This window comes from Chiloscyllium plagiosum, chromosome 5 (genome assembly GCF_004010195.1).
Source record: "Chiloscyllium plagiosum isolate BGI_BamShark_2017 chromosome 5, ASM401019v2, whole genome shotgun sequence".
NCBI classification, from domain to species: Eukaryota; Metazoa; Chordata; class Chondrichthyes; order Orectolobiformes; family Hemiscylliidae; genus Chiloscyllium; species Chiloscyllium plagiosum.
This window is the reverse complement of record NC_057714.1, coordinates 28,169,186-28,189,216: the sequence shown is the minus strand read 5'-3', so window position 1 is coordinate 28,189,216 and position 20,031 is coordinate 28,169,186. Positions and strand designations below refer to the sequence as shown.

Genomic DNA, 20,031 nt, shown 5'->3' with positions numbered 1-20,031 from the left:
AGGAGGATGGAATTACCAATAATGATTTATTTAACCGGTGGGAACATTTCAGAAATTAATCATAACATTGGAAGACAAAACGTAAGATCAGCTGTTAAGATATTGACGTGACATTGCTTTTAAAAGACAATATTCACTTCTGATCACAAAGGGATCTTATTGTTACACCCTGGTTCATACATCACACAGCGAGATGCTTGGAATTGTAACTATATTCCAAATGTAAGGTAGTCACCGTGTCCATGACAGGAAGCATCATTGCTATACCTTAGAGATTAAAAAACAGACCATAGTGGCATAAAAACCTTTAAAATGTTTTTTTGTACCGTCATCTTGGTTTTATTCAGTTCTGGGTTATTATTTTTGCAAACAAGTGTTGACTAATCCCAATAATAATTTAAAGCTGAGAAACATTTGAAACTCAATCGTTCTGCCGAGGTTACCAATAATTATTGAGCCACAATAGCGAGGAAGATTTGATCCTCGATGCCTACAAAGCTACCAATGTAGTGACAGGAACTACAACTCACCTCTACATTCCTTGGTAAGGGAGGAACCAGAGTTCCTAATCTCAATTTTGGGCTGGATAGCTGTTGTTTCAGCTTTGGACTGGATTCAATCATGATATCCCCACAGCTAAATCACCACTCTCACTTATAATTATTGTCCCTTTGAAAACAAAGACTTTACAGAACATAGAAGCCCCCTGGAATAACTGCAGCAAGAAATTAGCTAAGTAAGGATGGAAAAGATAATGGTCAAATTTTTCTACAAAGTCATATATTCTAAATACTTGTGTTAGTGAGGTGTTATAGTCAATGGAAAGACGACTAAATACTACAGGCCATTATAGATAGCCAATTTAATTCTATGCTGAAGTTCAAGTCAAAAGCACATTCAGCTGATATATATGAGAGAGATTAGTGAAGAAGATGTTATCACTAGACAGTTGTATAATCAAAAGGAAACAATATTACAATAGTTAGAAGTCATTGAAACAGTTTAGACTGTTGGGACCATGTGGAATCCCTTCAAGCAACAGACTCCATCGGAATTGAAACTTCCAGATGAAGTCCCTTAAATTTTGAGACTTTGGAAGGTTCCAACTCACTAAAGTCTAACACTTACCCAGGAAAAGTTTGAGGAATTGTGGTCAGCATGGGAGACTTGGACCAAAGTGTGTTTCCATGCTGTACAACTTACGACCCTAAATAAAAGTTTCTCTAACCTCTGGGTAACAATTAAACAGACCCCCTGATTTACTATTGAGCATCCTCACCACCTACAGCTCCAAATCATTCCCAGACTCCTGACACTGCCTGGCCTCAACTTCTACCACCTCCCCCTCCCCCACCTACCAGACTTGACTTCCCCATCCTCAAGATCCAACTGGTCCTGCAGGAACAGCTCCCCAGCTTACATTCCTCCCACAACACTGCCGGACTTGACAGCGGTCTCTTTGTTTTCAAGTATGCCAGACCTGGCATGCACCTGCTAACACTCACCACAATACACCCCCAGTCCACACCAACCTATTCTAAGCACTCATCAAATGAGCCCACCTAAGCCATCTTTTATGTTCTCCTGCCATCCTAGCCCCTCACCACCTTGTAGATGTATCTTTCCTCAGTTGCTGTCAAAGTGTGGAACCTCAAAACTCCTGAAAAATACCAGCAAATGTTGGAAAAAAATAAGGACTTCTTTTGGCCTACAACAGCTTGATTGCATTTCTCTGTGATTTCCTCCAATGAATGCATTTTAGACAGACAGACTCAAAATCGTGGCTAGAAAATTCACTGACAGGTAAGTGGGCAATCATGAGAAGGATTACCATCAGTCAATCTGTTCTGATGGTAATTGCAATATCTGGGTCATAATCGTGCTTTGCATATTCGGGTCTAGATAATACCATTTCAACTTCTATGTACAAACTACTCAATAAACCACACATTTGCATACACTATATTTACTTCCTTGAAACAACAAATATAACTTAAGAATCCTGGAAAATGAAAATGGAATCTGAAACAGGAGAAATTACGATGAGCATAAGGAAATGATATCAAAGTTAACCCAATACTTTTAAACTAATCTTCCTGGTCTCATGAATCACTGAATTCCTACATCTTGGAAGTAGGCCATTCAGCCCATCTGGTCCACACTGACTCTCCAAAAACCATCCCAGCTAGATCCACTCCCCAACCCTCTCCCTGTAACCTTGCATTTCCCATGGCTAATCCACTTAACCTAAACATCCCTTGACACTAATGGACAATTTAGCATGGCCAATCCATGTAACCTGTACATCTTTGGATTATGGAAGGTAACCAGGGCACCGGAGGAAACTTACACAGACACAGGAAGAATGTGCTAACTTCACACAGACAGTTACCCATGGATGGAATCAGACCCAGATCCTTGGCGCTGTGAGGGAATAGTGCTAACCACTGAACCACCCTGCTGCCCCAGGTGTCTGAAAGGCAGGATCAGGGAAAACAAATTCATACCCATGGCATTAGATCAGTTGGATAGAGCCTCATGGGCCCTGTAGGCTAGCTGCCACCGAGAGATTTGTCAGGTTTGTCCTGGATTAGGGTGGGTTACAAACTGGGTGGATTGACTGCTCCCCGATGCTGGACAGAGAACCTCTGTCAATGATGAGCTGCCTCCCTAACACTGTCCTGTAGGGAGAATGCTCTATGGGACCAGGAATAAGCTGCTTAAAAATATCTAGTTAACATTAATGTCATTTCCTTCTGCCCATTATAATTTCTCCTGCCTTAGATTCCATGTCCATTTTACAGTACTCTTATACTGTGTTTGTTGTTTCGAGAAAGAGCTTAATATAGTATATGCAAGAACTTAGCATATTCAACAGGTTTTACAGAGAAGTTGAAATACTCTCAGTATTGCAAAGTTACAGTGACCAGTCTTCTTGTGAAGGGATTTCCCCTTCCCTCACTGCAAAGGCCACCATTGATTTCATTAAACCATGTAGTTCTTCAGAGGCACATAGTTTCTCAGTGTTACAATAACTCCGATGGTTTGACAACTATAGAACATTGGAATATATAATTGTACAATGCCATCAATTAAAAAAAAATTACATGACTATTAACACATACTTAGCCTTTACTATCCTTCCTGAGTTTAATATCTCAACCAAATTCTCAGCAAAATATTTTGATATGATTGTTCTCCACAGCAACTTTTAATCAATTCTCAAGTGAGCAACAACTGGACAATTTATGTCATTCAAAGTGTCTCACAATCAATTAAGAACTTTTGAAGTACAGTTCCTGTTGTAATTTAGGGAAATGTAATGGGCGTTTTTTGTACTGAAAGCTCCCACAAAGAACTGTAGGTTAATCAGGTTTATAATCTGCTGTTGGATGAGAGATAAAATGTCAAAGAGAACACAAGCAGAAATACCCTGCGTTATTTAAAAGCAAAAGCCATAGGATCTTCTACTTTCACCTAAAAGGACAGATGGATCAATAGTTCTGCATTTCTTTTGATAATCTGTACCATTAACATCAAACACTTTCATACTGGAATATACTATCAAACCTGATTTTATGCTAAGTCCTCAACTGGAATACAAGTTAAAAAGGTAAGATTGTTGCCATTCAGTCAAGTCTGACATAATGCATGGCATTTTCTCCTACCCAATATAGTATAATTGTCAGGAAGGTCAGAAAATACAAATGACGATGAAAACATCGGATTTTTGACAACATTTTTTATAAGTTTCCTCTCAAGCAGGAAATGGCGGCTTCAGCCTCTCACCATTGAGCAGTAATTACTTTACCTCCATGCATTTTCAACTTATTAAAGCTCTGTTGAGGCTTGAGCACCACAGAGTGAGGGGCCATTCCTGGTGTATGCTGTCTGAAGTGGTGTGCAGCTGGATTTCAAATATGGCAGCAAGGTATCAAAATCAATCAGAAGATCCTGATAGTGGCGAAGACTTCCACTTCTCTGGATGTATAACTCCAAAGAAAGACACCAAAAGCCTGGGTGCCATCTCTGTCATTAATTTGATATTAACCTGTCAGTATGTTAAAGGACTTAGCAGTTGCTGAATTGCCTTTTATGTTTAAATGATGTACCTGTAAAATATGTTTCTCTTGTTTACTGTTGCTTGATAATTTAATTTTATATTCCTCTTTACATTCATAATGTTGTTTCTTTTCTCTTCTAATCTCATTGCATTGTGTCTTATCATGTATTCTGCTAGCTACAAACTTAATGGATTCTTCTTTCCTAATTTTCAACTTTTCCATTAATTGAACTCCATGCATGAATAATGAGATAATATTGAGTTTGCTCTTTCCTTTAGGTGCAAGGTATTTTTCTTGCATGCCATTGAACACCATTTAAAATTTTTAAAGAATGTAGTTTGATGCCCCATTTTTAAAGAATTTAAGTAAACATGCTACAATTCTTGTAGGAGAAAGTGAGGACTGCAGATGCTGGAGATCAGAGCTGAAAAATGTGTTGCTGGAAAAGCGCAGCAGGTCAGGCAGCATCCAAGGAGCAGGAGAATCGACGTTTCGGGCATCAGCCCTTCTTCAGGAATGACTGAAGAAGGGCTTATGCCCGAAACGTCGATTCTCCTACTCCTTGAATGCTGCCTGACCTGCTGCGCTTTTCCAGCAACACATTTTTCATGCTACAATTCTTGCTGTACAAACTATACAACTCAGTGTCACGGGTCACTGTGCCACTCCCAACAAAATAGCCAAGAAAAACAGCAACTGACAAAGTTCACTGAAGGCTGTTTTTCCAGCTGTAAAAATTGTTTAACAATGCTTACAGGATTCTTAATTACAATGTACAGTCATTCCTCCCTATCTGCGAGGGTTCCAGTCCTGATAACCCCCGGAAATGATGAAATTCGTAAGTGCGAAGGTTGTTAAAAATAGTTTTAAAATATCACAGATACACGGATGTGGATTTTTGTTGTTACTTATTTTTTGGTGTGGACGAGTGAATTTGCGATTTGTGGTTTCACGGATACAGAGGATGTACTATAATCTACATTATTATCTTTCTGCGTTGCTCATTGTACAATTGATCATTTTGAATTTCCACTTCGCACAAATTCTCTCAGTAGTTTTACCAACTCCAACTCAGCAAAGGGTTGCCTCCTCACCTATATCCCCGACAAGGAATAATGCCGAGAGAGAAACTCTGAAGAATTGAATGTAAAAGGATACGTTTTTATCTATGATTTCCCATGACACATTTTTTGGGCAGAATTTAATCCAGTTACCCAGGATGGTAAATGGAAGAGGGTGACAAAAAAGGAACTAAAAGCTGGTCAGATTTCTATTGAAAAGCATTTATTTTTCCACTTTTCAGCCACTTTGCGATCTCCACATTGGCTGCATTTTCCTTTGCGAAATAGTGGTAACATATTATCTTGATCACTGTTTGAATAGCCTTGTAAATTGAGTTATAGAACCAGCCAGGCCATCTATTTTGGTCATTGTGACAATGCACTACTGCACCCACCATCCCTTAATTAGCTGTGAATCATGGCATTTTTGTTTTGTCAGTGTATTACTGAGAAACAGTTACTGGAATGCAGGTTGGATACAACACCCTACTATTAAAATGTTGGACTAGTTATTTGCCTTTTTAAGCGTCTCTCTTGTTAAATTCAATCTGGAGTTTGGGTTTTATTTCTCTTCCAAAGTTTGGTGGAGGGGTGGGGGAGAAAGGGGTCAGTGGGAGGTAGTTGGGGCAAATACTACTTAAGTAACACAAACAGAATTAAAATGAAAACATTCAAATTTTGGTGTATAACAAAAAAAAACACAAAATTTAGAAACTGAAAGTCAATACTTTTAAAATTAACACATTAAAAATAACTTAATTTTCAATTTCAATAAGTGGCTATTGTCTTCGTAAACTTGGCTAGTATGATACAGCACTTTGAGATTTCCTATTAAAGGGCAATAAACCCTCTTTGCCAAAATCTAGCTTAACTAGTATTTTAAAACTGTGACATGCATAGCTGCTAGTGTACATTAATTTGATGGATGTCAATACAGTGAAACAATTTTTTTTAATTGCGTATTCTGGTTTCCAATTTCTGCACCATTCTAATCTGGAAAAATTCTTTGAAGTTTGCAAATATTTCAAGATCCTTTTCAATGTATTACTAGTACTGAATACTTGTTGTCTTCCCAGTTGGTTCTTTGATCCATAATGATCACAAAGGCGTTTGGAGATTCCTGCACAGGGTCATATTACTGAGATTAAGATACAGTTATAAGTAAGCAGCTGGAATTTTTAGGAGGACGAGAGATTTTGCCATAGCCATTTAAATTCTCTGTCAGTTTCCACCATTGGGGTCAGAGCTCAGTCAGTCCATTGCAATCCTTTGATGCCTTCAACCAGTGTGTGTGTGTGTGTGTGTGTGTGTGTGTGTGTGTAGTGTGTGTGTGTGTGTGTATATAATCTATATTCTAACACGTTCTATGCTAAGTGATCAGGTAATGAAAACATAAGATTGTGCATTACTTCGCTTCTGAGACTCCCCTGTCTTATTCAACCACCTCACAATTCCTACCTTTACATTTTGGCAGCAAAACCAGGAGTATAGAAATTCCAGACACAAACAGGTACATAGAATAGATATTTGTGCCAGAGGAGCCTATAATATTGGCCTCATCATTGGGTTGCAGAAACTCTAATGAGAGGTAGTATTTATAAAGTTTGACTGCTATACTGCTGGTATTGGAATAGGCAATATGCAATGTAAATCTAACAGCTACCTCAGAAAGGGAAATACAGACTAATATTAGTGTCAGTCGCATTTCAACATCATACACAGAAAGTTAGGAACAGATGACTACTGAAGAGGAAGGAAAACCAAAGATAATATTTTGAAAACTTTACATGCTTCCAGCAATGCACTATAAAGGACAGAGGCTTCACGATATGCTACATGACCATCGATGTCATAGGAATTAACAACAATCAAAACATGAGTTTAACCCAGGATTGAGATTATTTCTACTTCTCATTCCAACATATAAGGACTAACAAGTAAGTAACGGAGTGGGTTTTAATTTTGAAGCCATAAGGGAATCTAGATGTAGCAGATTTATTGTTAGTTGTAGAACCCCTCTATTTTTTCCTTTGGGAAGAAAGTCATAGTGTGTGTGACGGGTGGCTGATCTATTACTGGCAGTTTTCTGTCATATTAAAAACTGAAATCTTTGCAATGTCATTTTTTGAATAAAATTGTGTGCTATATCAAATAAAGTCATGCAGAGATGTTCTGGAATTCATATTTGAGCTATGATATATTGAATGGAGGTCAGCTGATATGCTATTGTTATTCCAAATATTTTTTTAAATTACGATGATTATCCATGAATATTGAAGCAGTCAATAAATTACTTGCCAACAATAACACACAAAATTTGCAATCCTTTTGAGTGAGCAGAATTAAATGATGAAAGACAGTGCATAAGTTTCTACTGGATTCCAATTTGTTTTGGGAAATTTCTAAAATAAACGGTGTAGGACAACTCATGTATCAGATTAAACAATCACAAATAAACACTCAAGTGCTGAGTCATTCATCTGGAATTTCCCAGAAGGGTCTGGAATAATGGCACAAGAGTGGCATTTCCCTGTTGAATTCAGAGGTTAATAACATGCTTAACTAATTTCTACCATTGAAACATCTCCACATACAAATTTCCTCAATCACATTCATAGCTTCAAGATACTTTTTTTGCGAGTTTGGAGAAGATTTGTAAGCTCAGGTTGAGTAGGTTTACTCGCTGAGCCGGAAGGTTCGTTTTCAGACGTTTTGTCACCATACTAGGTACCATCATCAGTGAGCGTCCGGATGAAGCACGGGTGGTATGGCCCGCTTTCTGTTTATGTGTTTAGGTTTCCTTGGGTTGGTGATGTCATTTCCTCTGGTGAGGTCAGGAAATAACATCACCACAGGAAATGACACCACCAACCCAAGGAAACCTAAACACAAACAGAAAGCGGGTCACTCCAGCAGTACTTCATCCAGATGCTCACTGATGATGTTACCTAGTATGGTGATGAAACATCTGAAAACAAACCTTCCAGCTCAGCGAGCAAACCTATATCCATACGTTTGTTGCAACTTCTGCTCAATAATGTAGCTCCCCATCACCGCAAAGAACAGCTCACATATTTTCTCAAAATTTAAGCAAAAAGAGAGAGAGGGAGGGTTATGCCCAAAATCTAATGTTTATATTCACTTGACATCAGTACAATCGGGTTTTCTAAAGTTTGAAGTTGATCGTCATGATTTACTTAAAACTTTTCCTTGATGGAGGTTTGAAAACTTGTCAACCAAAAAGTGCCAGAAACCTGAAATTGTATGTTCTCCTTCATCCTTATTCTCCATTTGTTTCTAACTATTAACTATCTGGAGTGGCCTTCCCAAAGAACACAGGCCTGCTCTGCACAATTAAGCAAGACATGATGTAGAGGTGCCAGTGTTGGACTGCGGTGGACAAAGTCAGAAGTCATACGACACCAGATTAAAGTCCAACAGGTTTATTTGAAATCACAAGCTTTCAGAGTGCTGCTCCTTCATTAGGTGACTTTACTGGTATTGTGTGACTTCTAATTAGGCAACAGGAAGAGGAGAAGGACAAGCAAGAAAATTAGGGCTGGATTTCCACCATCGGGATAGAATGCTGGTGTCAACAAATTTCCCATTCAGGCAGACCCATTATTACATAATCAGGAATGTTATCCTCACTCTAAATGGCATTAGGTTAGGCTTGCCAGTCCTGGAAGCAGTTTCGGTGCAGAGATGCACAAGTATTGACAATGGACAATTCTCTGAAACTTTGTCTAAGTTATATTAAAAGCTGTTTGGCACCCTATCTTTCAGCAAACTCAAATTTCATCTCCGTCCTCCCTGTCCACTCACCCAGTATGCACTATTCAGCAAATAAGCCATGTTATGGAGGTTCATAATATGCGTTTATTTGTGACCTTGGTTTTTGAAGTAGAGGAAAAAATATGAATTTTGGTTTCCACTTCTGCAAAGATCTCCCTTTCTTTTCACAAAGTAAAGGTCAGAAAGCCTTTCTGAACATCAAGTTCAAAACATCACTTATTAGAAATCATGTGATTTCAGATAAATGACTAATCAACATGGGGAGATAATTGCTAAGGTGTTTGCTGACTTGAATTTTATCCATTAGAGAGAGGATTGAAAGGGGACAGGAAGAGATTCATGACGGAAAAAAAAAGAGGCACAGATCAGCAGATCTGTTATTATGTCTCCAAACTGTCAGGACTGGGAGTCAACAGCTTGGAGACTGTTAAAAACAGCAACTCTGATGATACGGGAGTCAGTGGGAAGAAGGATGCACAAAGCAGAAGATTATAAAAGTGTTAAAAGCGAAGACACCTTATAAGAATGTGGAAGATATGTGTTTATTGAACCCATGATTGAAAAAAGAAGTGAGTTGCATTAGCAACTTGATTAAGAGTCTCAGGGAGCGACATTAACTGAAAATAAAAGCATCAAGTTAATGGACAGCAATTTGCCTTAAGGAAATGATCACAGCCATACCAATTGAACTAAAAGCTTCAGAGTGGAGGTAAGAGTGACTTTTCATTGAAGTCTGAGCATCTGAGAGGGCATGGCTCAGGTTAAAAAAAAAATGACTTTTTTTTCCCTGACATTTACAAACAGAACAAATCCACAAGAAGGTTACAGATAGGTGCAAACATCAATGAGTATTTACAATGAGGGATTTTTAATTAACCAAATATAGACTGGGATTGTCTATAAAAAAAGCAGTGAGGGATGAGCATTCCTAGACTATGTTCAGGAGAATTCTGTAAAAGTGTCTGCAGAGTCCAACATGAAAAGAGACACTGCTGGACCTGGGTCTTGTGAACAAGGCTGGCCAAGTACAGCAAATGTGCAAGGGGAGCTTTTAGAGAATGGTGATCAGTCTAGCACAAGGTTTGAGGAAGACTTTGGAAAAAGATAATGGATAATCTAAAGTAAGAATAGTTAAGAGGGAGAGAGAATGGGACAAGAGCCAGCTGAGACCAGAAAGACTGGAAGAAAAGGCAGATGGGGATACTTGTGGCTGAACATTGGGCTGTACTTAATCAAGAAATGGCTTGTGCACATTCGAGATATGTTACTGCAAAAGGAAAAAGTTAGAGCACATAAACCCAGACCTTACAACACAAGGAAAGAGACAGAGTTTACAATAAAGAAGAGAATATGTGTATTTATGATAGCTGTTAGGTAAAAAATACAACTGAGAACCTAGCTAAATGCAGAAGGTTCAGAAGTGAGATGAGAAAGAAAACAGAAGAAGCAAAGAGGATCCATGATAAGAAAGACTGGTAGCTAATAAAAAAAATCCCAATTTTTCTGCAGGCCTACCAGCAATAAAAGAGTGGTAAAAGGAAGAGTAGGGCAAGCCAGAACCACAGGGAATTTTATTCATTAAGGTAAAGGTCATGGCTGAAATATTAAATGAATTCTTAGCATGCGTCTTCACACAATAAAGGAGATGTTGCCCAGGTGATGGTAACAGTGAAGGAAACTCAGTCACTGGAAGGGTTTGAAAAGATTATAAAGTATTGGATATACTGTCAGCCTTTAAGTTGTCAAGGCACCAGGACCAAGGCTCAGAAGAAATGCCAGAGGACTGGAGAATTGCAAATTTTTACCCATTCGTGGAATATGGGCGGCACTTATTGCCTTTGGGATGGTGGTGGTGAGTTGCTTTCTTGAACCGCTTTGGAATAGGTAGATCCACCATACCATGAGGAAGGCAGTTCCAGGATTTTGACACAAAATAAAATGCAATGCCCTTGTTCAGAAAGGGTTGTAAGGATAAACCCAACAATTACAGACCAGTCACTTTACCTTCAGTAGTGGGGAAATATCTAGAACCAAATCATTCAGGATCGACTTCATAATCACAGGAGTTAAATGAGGGAGATCCAGCAGGGACTCCTTAAAGGAGAATACTGTTTAACTAACTTGCCGTTGTTCTTGATAAATGTAACATGAGGAGTTAACAAGTGTATTGCAAGTGACTCAAAGAAGATGTAAGAAAATTTGAAGCTTGTGGAATAAAGTGGACAGTAGTAACATATAAAGAAAATTGGCCAAGGGATAGAAAACAAGGAGAAATTGTTAATGGTTATTTTTCAGCCTGGAGGAAGGTTTGTACTCGAGATTCCCAGAGGTCAGTTTTGAGACCGTAGTTTTTCTTGAAATTTATAAAAGTTGACCTTGCCATACAGGGAGCAATTTGAAAGTTTGCAGATGATACAAACATTAGAAGCTTTATAAAATGTGAGAAGGACAGTGTAAAACTATAAAGGGACATTAACAAGTTGGTGGAGTGGGCAGATAGATGACAGGTGAGTTTTAATGCAGAAAAAAGTGTGAGACCATACATTTTCACAGAATCATAGAATCCTTACAGTGTGGAAACAGGCCCTTCAGCCCAACAAGTCCACATTGACCCTTCGAAGAGTATCCCATCCAAACCCATTCCCCATTGCTCTACATTTACCCTGACTAATACGCCTAACCTACATATCCCTAAACACTATGGGCAATTTAGCATGGCCAATTCACCTAACTTGAACATCTTTGGACTGAGAGAGGAAACCTGAACATTTTGATAGAATGAACATGGAAATACATTATAAAATAAGTGACGCCACACTAAATGTTGTGTACAAAAAAGGAGACTTGGACAAATATATGCATAAGTCACTGAAGCTGACAGCACAGATACAGCAAGCAATTAAAATGGACAGTATCCTGGGTACTCTTAATGGAACATAGTGTATAGGAGCATGGAGGTTATGCTAAAGTTGTAAATAACACTATTAGCTCTCAGCTGGAGTATTCAGTACAGTTCTGGGCACCATATTTCAGGAAGGAGAGAATGTAGAAGAGGTTTATGAGAATGGATGTGGATGCTTTGGACAGGGTACAGAAAAGGTTTACCAGGATGTTGCCTGGTATGGGGGATTTTAGCTATGAAGAAAGGCTGGATAGACTTAGTTTGTTTTCACTGGAACGCAAGAGGTTGAGGGGCAACCTTATAGAAGTTCATAAGATTGTGAATGGCATAAATAGAATGAAAGGTATGAGGCTTTTTCACAGAATGGTGGGGTTAAAATAGAGGTGCAAGGCAAGTTTTTCACACAAAGAGTGGTGAGTGCCAGGAACGCGTCAGCAGAGGAGGTGGTGGAAGCTGACACAATAGCAGCATTCAAGAAGTACCTGAATGAATACATGAATAGGAAGGGAATGGAGGGATACGGAGCCTGTAAATGAAGACAGTTTTAGCATGGAATAGCAAAATGTGGCGTTGTGAGCTTGGAGAGTAGAAGGGCCCTGTATTGCTCTTTGTTCTTTGGTTCTCGGGTTGAGAAATGGTTAACCTTAATTTCAAAGGGAATGGGTATAAAAATAGGAAGGTCTTGTTACAAATTATACAAATATTTGTCAGATCATGCCTGGAACACTTGGGTACTGATGCTGGACATATCAGATACCAATCAGCAGGGTATCAAATGACAAATCCTGAAATGTTCTTTAAGTTAAATCAAAAATCTCTCTTGGGAAACAAAAAAAGTGTTGCACTTCCTACACACCTCTTCATCTGGTCCAAATCATCATGCAGATATTGACAGATACAGTTCAAGAATATGGGGGGGAAAAGTAATATAACCTCAATGAGGTCAAACCCAGTTTCTCCAATGTGAAAAGACTTTATGCCAATTCAGTTCACTGACCTCCTTTTCTTGAACTAGTGACATCGATTATGTGTTTTGAAAGCATAAATATCTTTTTAAAATCCCTTTATAGCAGACAAATGGACACCTTTGGACAGAAAATTATTACATTGTTGTACTGTTCCTAAAATATAGTGTCGGCAGGTGAAGGGCATCTTCTACATGCATTTATTAAAGGTACTACAATATATTTTCGTTGTATTTAGCTAAAGCAATAAGAGGTACTCAAGTTACCTTACCATAATAGTTGAATGGGTGTACATATTGTCCTGTAGGTGGCAGTTCCCATCATTAGGCAGGACAATGCCACCCAATTTGCTGTCAAGCGCCAAGTGAAATAGCTGATCAGTTATCATCAGCAGCAAATGTTTTGCTTCCTTACGCCATCCTATTTGATTCTAAAGCAAAGAAAAGGCCAAATTGAATAAACCAAGAAGTACATAGAAACCATTTGTACTGCTAGACTGTAATGTCGCCTGACTTGTCAGAAAATCTCAGACAAAAATGGAACTTGAGTTTTGGGTCAAAAAGTGGTGATAAAGGGAAACAACATTACATAGTCCAAATTTTTTTATGCTTATTTCAAAGCCCCTGGATTAACATTTTTGAACTCAGCACTAGTATGAAGCATTCCTACAGTAGGGACAGCATAGTTTAGACACAGAATAAAGCTATCTCAAATTGGCCACAAAAATGAAGGGCAGGTTTTGCTATCATTGAATAACAAAAATGGCAACATTGGCCTGGAGGATGGAGATAAACCAACATCTCAAACATTTTCCCTTTGTGTCATTTTGTCTTTTTTCCTTAAAAAAGCTCATACATCACTTATTAAGACTGGAGTCCTACAAATGAACTTGCAGAGTACTTCACATCAGTTTTCCAAAATAAAGCAATTAAAACTTTGCAGGAATTAGCTCACCCACTAAGCTGGAGGGAATTCAACAGGAGAACAGTTAAACTCTGACACAACATCTGTTCAACATGGATTCTAGTGCAATTGTTACATTAATTGTTTCAGTGCTTCAGCTGGTGGGGAAGGTCTGCTATATAATACTTACGCAGACTGAAACTAAACACCCGTCCCATGAATGATTAACACTTTCATCAGCTGACCAGATGAACTGCTGAGAAACTGAACTGTATGTTTCATTCTTCCTCGTGGGAATCAAACAAGTTTTCCAACTATGCAAGTAGGAAGTAGGCTAAAAATCACCCAAAAAGAAAAACTACACGTAATTTTCAATAAAGCAATGCAGCAGCTAATGGAACTTGAAAATGTGAATTTCATTGGTTCAGATTTCAAATTTTAGGAATTTAATTAGACACGCGTTTAGTTTTAATGATGTATCTATAATATTAACAATAATGTATATTTATATCATGCCTTAATCCCAGTGCACTTTTCAGATGTAGTGTAAAACAAGCCAAACAAAGAAATATTGGAGCAAAATCCTGTTTAGAGACATATGTTTTAAGGAGTGTTGCAAAAAGGAAAATGATGTGGAGAAGTGAGGATGTTTCAGGAAGGAATTCCAGAGTTTCGGGCCTAGGCTGCTCAGGGTACAAACATTAACGGTGAAGTGACTAAAAATTGGGGATGCTCAAAAAAAAAAGACAAGCATTTATAAAATTCCTTTTACAGTCATCAGATGACTCTAGGCATTTTGCGAGCATTGAAATATTTTTCAGCTGTAATCATTGCTATAATGTTGAAAGCAAGTTTTGCACAGCATGCTCCTACAGTGTGATAATGGTCTGATAACCTTATTTTGTATGTGATGCTTTTTGAGGTGAAAGGGTTGTCAGGACATCTGGATACCTGCCTTGCTCCTTTCTGAAATAGAAGTCTACCTGACTGCACTGACGGGCTTTAGTTAAGCATTTCATCTGACTTACAGCACATCTGACATTTTAGGATGCCCTCAATACTGCACTGGAATGTTGTTGTTGAATTTTGCATTTGGATGCTGCAGTGGGACTTAAACAAACAACCTTTGACTCACAGTGTGCTACTCAGGCACAGTTGTAATTAGACAATAGCAAAAATCTCAAGGGGGGTGGTGCTGGAGATGAGAGTGAAAGGGCAAGGTCGTGTCAAAGAGGGATTTAAGAAGCTTAACTTGGAGTTAGCATAGTTCAGCAAGCACAGGGGTGAGAAGAAAGGGGACGGTATTGGAGGAACAGTATTCAGGTGTTGAAATCTAACCACCAATACATTTAATGACCTCAAGTTCATGCAGAGGCTAGCCAAAAGTGCAGTGGAGTAATCAAGTTAAGAGGTAGCAACAGGCATGAAGGAGGGGGGCAGCAGAGCTGTGGCAGGACAGAGGTAGGCAGATACATTGGTGATACCGGGTGGTCTTTTGACAGTGCAAATAGGTCGCTGCAAAGTCATCACAGGGTTGGAAATGGTATTGAGGTTTCAAACGGTCTAGACTAACTTCAGATATTTTGTCAGAAATAGAAAGGAAGTAGGAAAGGAATGAAGTTTATCGCGAAGACCACTGCTTTCACCCTACCAACATGTATTACAAGGAAACTTTCATACATCCAGTATTGAATTTCAGATAAGCATTCTGGCAATTCACAGACAGTAGAGGGCATGTTACTGCTAATGATGAGGTGTATATGTGGAAACTAATGTGCTTTCAGATCTTCTTGACAAAAGGGCAGCACTTAGAGATGTGCAGCACAGAAACAGACCCTTCGGACCAACTCGTCCATGCCAACCAGATATCCGAACCTAATCTAGTTCCATATGCCAGCACTTGGCCCACATCCCTCCAAACCCTCCTTATTCATATACCCATCCAAATGCCTCTTAAATGCTGTAATTGTATCAGCCCGCATCACTTCCTCTGGCAGCTCAATCCATACACGCACCACCCTCTGCGTGATAAAGTTGCCCCTTAGGTCCTTTTTATATCTTTCCCCTCTCACCTAAACCTATGCCCTCTAGTTCTGGACTCCCCCACCCCAGGGAAAAGACCTTGTCTATTTACCCTTTCCATGCCCCTCATGATTCTATAAACTTCTAAGGTCACTCCTCAGCCTCCGATGCTCCAGGCAAAACAGTCCCAGCCTATTCAGCCTCTCCCTATAGCTCATACATGATAAAGGGGGCCACAGATTAATTCCCAGGAGGGAACTGTCGGAATGGGAGAAGGAACAACTGATGGTTTTTCTCTGGCTCCAATTTGATTGATGAGGTGAAAACTGTCATACTAAGCAGAACAATATTGGAGAAACATTGGAGAAGGAGTTTTGACTTTTATCACACTCACAGGATGCTACTTGTGAATTTGATAAAGTCTGTTTCAGTACAGTGGCAAAGGCAGAACGCTGGTTAGAGAGAGACTCAAATATGAATTTTCTTTAAAAAAATCCTTCAAAACTCAAAAGCCGCCAAGAATGCCATTACATAAATGATTTGTTTTGCTCAATTGAACAGTTTTCTATCATCCAGAGCTAGATTTACAGTCTTGGTTATGATATGGACAGTTAGGCAGTTAATGGACCATTTAAAATACATAAATTAAATATTGTCGTTTGCATATTTTGATTGTTCAATTGGAATGAATTGACTGGCATCCAAAGTAGAACAAGTAGAAAATTTAAGAAACATTTTTAGTTTTTGTTATTTAAATAAGCAAAGCATACTAACATTCACATTCCCGTTTTTAGAAGTGGAAAACATTCACAACATATCTCAACCATAAGTCCAGGACAAAGTGTTGTCACACCACATTGGTATTTCTGTGCTTCACAACAGCTATTCTTATGGTGTTTTGAAGAAGGAAAATGGATAATTTGTACATTACGTTATAAGGTTCTTGAAAGACTAAAGGTTTTATCATTTTAATGCTATTAGTTTCACTAACAGGAGGAATGAGAAACTGACAAGCAAAAGCAGTTAGCATGCAACATTATCTGGAAAATATGCCCACAATTCACTCGACACTGCACCAGTGTTAAAGAGATGAAAGTTATGCTAAAGGTTTTACATGAGTCGATTCACATAAACCCAAATGTAGAACCTCCAGCACTATGATTATTTAGGCTTTGAGGCACTTGGTGCAGCTTCTAAGAGGGAAACACACCTCTTTCAGAAGAAGGCTGCAAATCACAAGCTGAGCAAATTTTTCTATTCAATTTAAGATTTTTGATTAATAAATTGATATTTCTGCTGCAGGATGATATTCACATGTGAATCCACTTGCAAGCTGGCCACAAGCCTTTCCTCCATCAAATGAAGGATAACTTAAACTAATTGCTGCACCACGAGAAAGAGGCAAACTCACACATGCTTAAAATTCTGTCATCATTAGTCCATTCAGTATCTGTCAGCATAACCAGCTTTCTACTTTAATTACAGCAACAACTTGTCCTTAATGACATCTACTTGCAAAAGGATTTCTTCAAAAAATGCCCATAATGTTTCCCATTTGCTCCCTGAAACTGAAAATATAAGAGCTGTAGGATTTTCTTCAATTTCCATGAATAGGCCAGGGAATTGGATTGCATTAAGAGATTGGAAGAATCAACTGTTTGAAGTGGAACACTATCTTGACTGTACAAGTTTTGATGGATTCCTCCTTTGAAGAAAAATATGTGACTGGGGAAATGGTGCAGGAGGGAAACAAAAAAATCCCAGTTCCATGACAAGCAGAGCAGTTCTGGAATACAAGTAATTTGCACAGAATGAATTCAATTCATCTAAGCAAGATTGGGACTCATGTTCTTACTGAAGACACACCTTTCTACGTGAAGTAAATACAATGTGAGGTAACAGAAATGGCTTGGACCAATGCAGGATTTGGAGCTAAATGTCCAGGGTGACATTACAAAAGAGGACAGAAATCAGGAAAAAGAGGATTGATAGTGTGAGAGATTGCATGACAGCACCCGATGTTGTCAGCATTGTTGGTCATTCAAAACATCTACCAAGCTTCAAGGTTTTTTTGCCCTCAGGTGAATCAGCAAGCTAATTTTGGAGCTATAGGGCTTTGAGCAGAATTGCCATGAGGAAAGGGGATTCTCAAGCCAGAGTTCTGCTTTCTCTCCTTCCACTTTTGCCACTTCTCTGCAGCTTACGCAATCAGAATCTATGGTGTGACTTTTTGAATGCAGAAATACATTCAAGGCAGTACCACACAGAATACCATTTGCTGCAGGTTCCTCAGACACAGGTATCAATTCGCCCCCTTTTCAAATAGATTTTCTGAGTGGATTTAAAACATTTTCTCTATTCCCCTCCAGTTTGAGTTCCACCTTCAAGTTGTGCTTCAAAAGTATGACATGCAAATGCAGTAACAAGACCAGTGCAGTAAACAGTGACACTGGATGAATTGGCTTCTGGAGAATGCTGGAGTTTGATTTTCTTGTTTCTTACTGACTATGTTTCTTGTGGAAGTTTGACTGGTGAAAATGATCCAATGCCAGCAGATCTCATTGGTAGGCTCACTGTCATAGAGAGCAAGCTGTAGCAACAATAATGACAACAACATTGTGGATTAGAGCTTTTGTCCTCAAATGGAGATACCTACTGGGGAAAGCTAGTTTTGCAGTTTTTAGAAGGTTGCATTGGTGCAGCTGACTCTAAACAAAGAAAATCAGAGCAGGAATAGGCCATTTAATCCTTCGAGCCTATTATCTTCTTTGATGGTGCCCTGTTTAATAAATTAACGGCTGAGATGTGGGAAATGTTGAACAACTCCTACAATCTTCCCATTAATACAAAAATTAGAGATGTTGGTGCTTGTCCAGGATGAGCTGCTGAAGGATTTTGGTCATGCTGATGGTCCAAGTGAAAGACTAATGCTTGTAATGTAAACGAGTTGGAGAGGCTGAGAGTTGACTGAATTTTGCCAGCAGTATGGGCCACATCAGCACCTCATGCAGATCGTGGATGAGCTGGACCATTACCCAAATCTGGGCTCTCAGCTTCTTGAAGTTGAAAAACTTTCCATTGAGTCTAAAGTCAATGATGGTCCGTTGTAGAAGTTCATCACAAAAGGTGTTCCATGTCCAGGTTGAAGTAGATAGTGCTGACAGTTGGAACAATCACACAACCTTGTTCAAAGTTGAGAGAATGAGAAGAATGTCTATATCCTAATACAACAAAAATAACTGGTGGTGAGAGAAGACCAAAGAAGTCCAATGCTAAGCAGAGTTGCACGCGATACACTTTATCTTCCAGGCCAACAGGATCACATATTGACTTAAAAAGAAACAATTTCTGCATCCTCCACTTCTGCCAATCTGAAGCACAAAGTACTGCGGTTCAACACTGTTCAATAATTACTGAAGCATTCTCCATCAAGAATCAATAATATCGCCAGTATCCCATTACCAAGTCACCCTTTATTTACATGGAGAATGTCCTTAACTCTGATCCAGCTCCTTCAGAGCCAGCTGAGATATTTGTATCATCGATAGTCACAGGTGAGATGCCGAAAGACTGGAGGTTGGCAAATGTGGTGCCACTGTTTAAGAAGGGCAGTAAAGACAAGCCAGGGAACTATAGACCGGTGAGCCTGACCTCAGTGGTGGGTAAATTGTTGAAGGGAATCCGGAGGGACAGAATGTACATATATTTAGAAAACCAAGGGCTTTAAAGAGGCATTTGGATGGGTATAAAAAAGGAAGGGTTTGGAGGGATATGCATGCTGGCAAGTGGGACTAGATCGGGTTGGGATATCTGGTCGGCATGGACAGTATGGAACGAAGGGTCTGTTTCCATGCTGTACATCTCTATGACTCTATGACTGATTAGGGATAGTCAACATGGCTTTGTGCATGGGAAATCATGTCTCACAAACTTGATTGAGTTTTTTGAAGAAGTAACAAAGAAGATTGAGGAGGGCAGAGTGATAGATGTGATCGATATGGACTTCAGTAAGGCGTTTGACAAGGTTCCTCATGGGAGACTGATTAGCAAGGTTAGATCTCATGGAATATAGGGAGAACTAGCCATGTGGATACAGAACTGGCTCAAAGGTAGAAGACAGAGGGTGGTGGTGGAGGAGGGTTGTTTTTCAGACTGGGGCCTGTGACCAGTGGAGTGCCACAAGGATCAGTTCTGGGTCCTCTACTTTTTGTCATTTACATAATGATTTGGATGTGAGCATAAGAGGTACAGTTAGTAAGTTTGCAGATGATACCAAAATTGGAGGTGTAGTGGACAGCGAAGAGGGATACCTCAGATTA

General features: G+C 39.1%; 1 protein-coding gene across 6 annotated transcripts in view; it reads right to left on the bottom strand.

Annotated features, from left to right (window-relative positions):
• The window catches only part of itgb8 (integrin, beta 8), a 102,979-nt gene that overhangs the window by 65,759 nt on the left and 17,189 nt on the right, over positions 1–20,031 (bottom strand). For all 6 annotated transcript variants that reach the window (XM_043689790.1, XM_043689788.1, XM_043689791.1 and 3 more), the window contains exon 6: positions 13,059–13,217. In XM_043689790.1, the coding sequence (XP_043545725.1) occupies positions 13,059–13,217 (159 nt within the window). The remainder of the gene's footprint in view (positions 1–13,058; positions 13,218–20,031) is intronic.